At 39.5% G+C, this 5653-nt stretch overlaps 1 protein-coding gene across 1 annotated transcript; it reads left to right on the top strand.

Annotated features, from left to right (window-relative positions):
• Positions 1-3890: 3890 nt before the first annotated feature.
• On the top strand, positions 3891-5364 carry LOC115899970 (nucleosome assembly protein 1-like 1). Its single transcript, XM_030939098.1, has one exon. The coding sequence runs from the start codon at positions 4024-4026 to the stop codon at positions 5197-5199; it is 1176 nt and encodes a 391-aa protein (XP_030794958.1). The 5' UTR covers positions 3891-4023; the 3' UTR covers positions 5200-5364.
• The last annotated feature ends 289 nt before the right edge of the window (positions 5365-5653 follow it).

Here is a 5653-nt window from a genome sequence, read left to right as displayed (position 1 = left end):
GAGCTGAAGAGGCAGGAAATGAATACTCCAAATAGTTGACTCTTCTGAGAGTTGAGAATCAACCCTGTAAGTACCAGAAGGTAGGAAATTTATCGAATGAAATTCTTTTTAAAAGACAGTCTCACACTCCTCTGCCTTGTAAACGGAATATTGTGAAGGTAACTTATGCTATTCTTGTTTTGAGGGTAGGATGGATGGAAAGCTGCTTTGGTGAAGTGGAAACAGAATGGGATTGGAGCCCTAGGCTCCATTATGACTATGACACTTTCCAGCTGTGTGGCTTGGATTTGTGTCTGTGCCCAAGTTTATTTCTCTGTAAAAGTGGACCCAATAGCATATCTCGCTAGGCTGCCAGTGAACCACTGAGATGATTTTTGCTCAAGTACCCACAGCCACACCTGCTACATTCTGACTAACTAATATGGTTATTTCTTCTCTGAACCCATTCCTTCAAATAACCAGTGTGTTTTAGGATTCTTGGATCTTACTTGTAGAGATGAAGAGGAGCTTGTGGAGCTGTAGGACCTCTTGAGTGGTGACTCAGTTGTCACCCCAGGCCTAATGAACCCATGTCAGGCTGAAACATCCAGCTCTTCTCATCTCCCATGGCTTTCTCATCTTCCAAAAAAATAATTTTCTTCATTGCTGTCTACAGCCTTCAACTTGCTCCCACCAGTCAAAACATCATCTATTATTACTTCTTCATAACTAACAGTGAACACTCAAGGCATCTTGCATTCATCTGTTTCTAACACGATGTGTGTTCCTGGATGACAAGCGTTCTTGGGATCCTGAGTAAGAGATTGATAATGAAATTTGTTAATCAGACAGTTCACATGTTAAAAAGCAGCATTAGTAGTGTGCATGTACATGCAGTTTTAATTTATTCAACAAATATTTATTGTAGGCCTACCATGTGCTTCATACTGTCCTATGTGCTGGGGATATAAACAAAGATATCAGCTCTTGTGGGGACTACCTTCTAGAAGAGTGAGACACACAGTTTACACAACACTAAGTATATTAGAGGGTGATGAGAGTTGTGCAGAATATAGATCAGTGCAAAGGGACAGAAAGTGCTGGGGCGGCAGGACTGTTGCGATTTCATGTGGAGTGGTCAGAGAAGGCCTCAGGGAGAATGTGACAGATATCTTGGAGGAAGTGTGGAGGTAAGGCATGCAGATACTAGGGGAAAAGCACTCTGGGCAGTGGGAACAGTGAGTGTAGAAGCCCAGACGCAGGGCCGTGCCTGTGGTGTGAGTCCCAGGGGCCTCAAGTCGCCTGGTGTGGCTGGAGCTGAGGAATCACAGAAGAAGCAGTAGGGAATGGGGACAGAGAGGGGAATGGCCATGGCAGGGCAGACAGTCAGGGCTTCCACTCTGCATGAGGTGGGGCCGGTGCAGGGTTCTATGAATGGAAGAGTAATTTGAACCAGGGATCCATGAATTCCACAGGCTGCCCTAGTGGTGGAGGCAGGCATAGCAGTAGAAATTGTGGCTGTGGCAAGGTCGGGAAAATGGCGGCTCCTGGGGAGAAGAAGAAATGAAACTGTGAAGGCAGCGGTCAGACTCTGGGTGCAGTAACGGGTGACGCAGTGCTCAGCAGCCAGCCAGGGCACCGTGCTAAGCACTTCACAGGAATTCTTACAAGAACTCTGTGAGGCAGCTACCACTATGGATTCCATTGAAATGGAGAATCTAAACAACATCCTGTCAAAATTGCCTCATTGACTCATAACAGATCACCTGTTAAGCTAGCTTTTGGTGTGCAAGAATGGTATGAAGGAAAAAAGTCTTTGAATAAAAATTATAGTACTTTAATGTTAAAGTATACCTGCCACTACGAGACTAAAAAGATTCTAGTGTATATTTTACGTAAAACACTGCTTCTTGGATTTGATGAACAAAACTGCCAGACTTAACACAACATGTACAGTGAGAATGTAATTTCATCAACAGAAGACACAAAAATAATGCCAAAATTTCACATGAGATATCATAAAAGAAGTCCAGAGCTCTAAATATGAGGACCAATACAGTGATAACACTGCTCCAGCTGAGGAACCATCACCATGTGTCACACCCGGGCAACAAGTGGTGCTGGAATTTTAATTCCTTCCAGGAACACATGGCAGCTGGCGTCTAAGGCCATCTGTAGTTATGAAAGTTACTTTAAAAGTTTGTCCAAAACAAGCTGCATAAATAAGTGATGTTTTTTTCCTGACTCAATGGTTTCTGGTTTTTACAATGTTCAAACTGCACGTTTTGTTGAGCATTCATAGGAAATTTGATACAATAATTGTATTGAAGGAACTTAGGGTATCATTAAAAAGTAGGTTAATTTGCAGCTGCAATGAGCTTTTGTCATATATCATTATAGCTCTAATATATGATATTTCATTAATGTTCACCCATTTATTTCTTTTTAAAATAAATATTTCTTATTAAAAAATATATATCCAAATTTTATAGAATTTTCTTAGTACATTCTGGTTGTCCATACAAGAAGGATGATTAAGTACTATATCAGCAAGCATTATTATCATAAGAAGTCTCTACTTTATGAATTAAATAAATTTCAACAAAACGATGTCAGTCCCTTCCTTTACCATGTTTTAGCAAATTAAAGAGTGGGATAGGGTTTCATTTGTAGAGAATCATGAAATGTATACTCCTTACATTTTAGTTATACCAACAGGAAACAACACGACCAGGAACTTCAATCATGTTTCAGCAGTTTTCTTTTCCTTCATATTTTCTGTTTAAAACATCAGTAACAGACGTATTAGGAACGTATAAGGCCATTCTAAAGGTCTCACGAATGCTTAGGCACACTTGAGTCTTCCAAGGGGCAGTGTAATACATCTTTCATTTGATTGCAATATTGGGGGGGAAATTCAACTTTAGTTGATTTACTGTATATTTCGTTCTGAAACCGTATGTGTGAAGAGGAAAATAGCTGTCTGGGTGACTGAGGATCTCAGCCCTTTTATCAGGATTAAATCCTGCACATGGCTGATATCCAAACACCTGAGGCACATCAGCGATCTTGGAGTACTGGGTGCAGCACGGCGTTATCAGATGAAGTGGTAGGAAGGACATCTAGGCGAACAAATGTTCAGTGGAACATGGGGTCATATTCCAGTGATACTGGAGAGACCAGCCTGGACAGCCTTATTCTGTATTCCCAGATGCAGGATTCTTGATGCCCAGCAGAAAATAACCAAAAATTGTCATCTAATGAATCTGAACAATAGTAGAAGCTATGGTTTTTATTAATTTACCTAGAGTTGATATATTTTCTCTTTTAAATAATGTCCTATTAAAAAGTCATCAGATTACTGGAGAGTCTCCAATCCTTCTGTAAAATTTACTGAGTTATACCCGCATCCACACTTCAGTAGTGCACTGCTCTTTTGTAAGCCTGTGCACCTCTGTTTCCACTGATTGAATTGTTTGATTGCCAGTAGTCAGTTGTATCTATTCCTGTTCATTTCAGTTGTATTTTTAAAATCATAATTGCATAATTTAGTAAAACATCCTATAAACAGATACAATCTGAGTGTGACAAGAGTTGTCATTTCTGAAAACCAAGGAAATATTTTACAAAAGCTAAAACGGTGAAGTTGCCAAGAAATAGAAAACTGCTGTTCAATTAGGTGTTGAGATGATGTAAAAGACTGGAGGAAAAAAATTATGAAAATCATGGATTTTCTACTCATCTTATTTTGCAAGAGTCTTTAAATTTTTATTCTACTTTGAAGTTGTCCAAACTGATAGTAGTCATAGATGATGCATTTTGGATATGGTTTATATGAAAATGGTGATTTGGTTTTTTAACTGATGGATTGTTATTGAAAGTGCTTTGCTCCACTTTAAAATGTGGTTGAGCTTTTTTAGCGCCATCTGCTCGCGGCGCCGCCTCCTGCTCCTCCCGCCGCCGCTGCCGCCCTGAGTCACTGCCTGCGCAGCTCCGGCCGCCTGGCTCCCCATACTAGCCGCCGATATTTGGAGTTCTTACAACATGGCAGACATTGACAACAAAGAACAGTCTGAACTTGATCAAGATTTGGATGATGTTGAAGAAGTAGAAGAAGAGGAAACTGGTGAAGAAACAAAAATCAAAGCACGTCAGCTAACTGTTCAGATGATGCAAAATCCTCAGATTCTTGCAGCCCTTCAAGAAAGACTTGATGGTCTGGTAGAAACACCAACAGGATACATTGAAAGCCTGCCTAGGGTAGTTAAAAGACGAGTGAATGCTCTCAAAAACCTGCAAGTTAAATGTGCACAGATAGAAGCCAAATTCTATGAGGAAGTTCACGATCTTGAAAGGAAGTATGCTGTTCTCTATCAGCCTCTGTTTGATAAGCGATTTGAGATTATTAATGCAATTTATGAACCTACGGAGGAAGAATGTGAATGGAAACCAGATGAAGAAGATGAGATTTCGGAGGAGTTGAAAGAAAAGGCCAAGATCGAAGATGAGAAAAAGGATGAAGAAAAAGAAGACCCCAAAGGAATTCCTGAATTTTGGTTAACTGTTTTTAAGAATGTTGACTTGCTCAGTGATATGGTTCAGGAACATGATGAACCTATTCTGAAACACTTGAAAGATATTAAAGTGAAATTCTCAGATGCTGGCCAGCCTATGAGTTTTGTCTTAGAATTTCACTTTGAACCCAATGAATATTTTACAAATGAAGTGCTGACAAAGACATATAGGATGAGGTCAGAACCAGATGATTCTGATCCCTTTTCTTTTGATGGACCAGAAATTATGGGTTGTACAGGGTGCCAGATAGATTGGAAAAAAGGAAAGAATGTCACTTTGAAAACCATTAAGAAGAAGCAGAAACACAAGGGACGTGGGACAGTTCGTACTGTGACTAAAACAGTTTCCAATGACTCTTTCTTTAATTTTTTTGCCCCTCCTGAAGTTCCTGAGAGTGGAGATCTGGATGATGATGCTGAAGCTATCCTTGCTGCAGACTTCGAAATTGGTCACTTTTTACGTGAGCGTATAATCCCGAGATCAGTGTTATATTTTACTGGAGAAGCTATTGAAGATGATGATGATGATTATGATGAAGAAGGTGAAGAAGCGGATGAGGAAGGGGAAGAAGAAGGAGATGAGGAAAATGATCCAGACTATGACCCAAAGAAGGATCAAAACCCAGCAGAGTGCAAGCAGCAGTGAAGCAGGATGTATGTGGCCTTGAGGATAACCTGCACTGGTCTACCTTCTGCTTCCCTGGAAAGGATGAATTTACATCATTTGACAAGCCTATTTTCAAGTTATTTGTTGTTTGTTTGCTTGTTTCTGTTTTTGCAGCCTAAAATAAAAATTTCAAATACAAAAAAAAAAAAAAAAAAAAAAAAAAAAAAAAAAAAAAAAAAAAAAAAATAAAATGTGGTTGAATGGAAGTACATTTGTATATTTTAGGCTAAAACAGTGTTCAGAGTTATATATTATCTGCTTTATCCATCTTAACTTTTAAAATTAATTAACCAAACTATTGGCCAATCAGAAGTTCTCTAAGGGGCATCTTCTGACCCACAAGCAGGGTCACTGTGGGCTAATATATTAGAGAAGCTGTTTTGTAAGAGTTCTTGTGTAGGAAGAACTGAGATATTGGGTGGTCTTTGAACTC

The sequence above is a fragment of the Rhinopithecus roxellana genome, chromosome 10 (assembly GCF_007565055.1).
Source record: "Rhinopithecus roxellana isolate Shanxi Qingling chromosome 10, ASM756505v1, whole genome shotgun sequence".
In the NCBI taxonomy this organism is placed as follows: Eukaryota; Metazoa; Chordata; class Mammalia; order Primates; family Cercopithecidae; genus Rhinopithecus; species Rhinopithecus roxellana.
The sequence above is the reverse complement of the archived record's forward strand: the minus strand, read 5'-3'. Positions and strand labels throughout refer to the sequence as shown.

Excerpts from the sequence above, each read along its gene's own strand:
- LOC115899970 (XM_030939098.1), top strand. The coding sequence starts at position 4,024 with ATGGCAGACATTGACAACAAAGAACAGTCTGAACTTGATCAAGATTTG.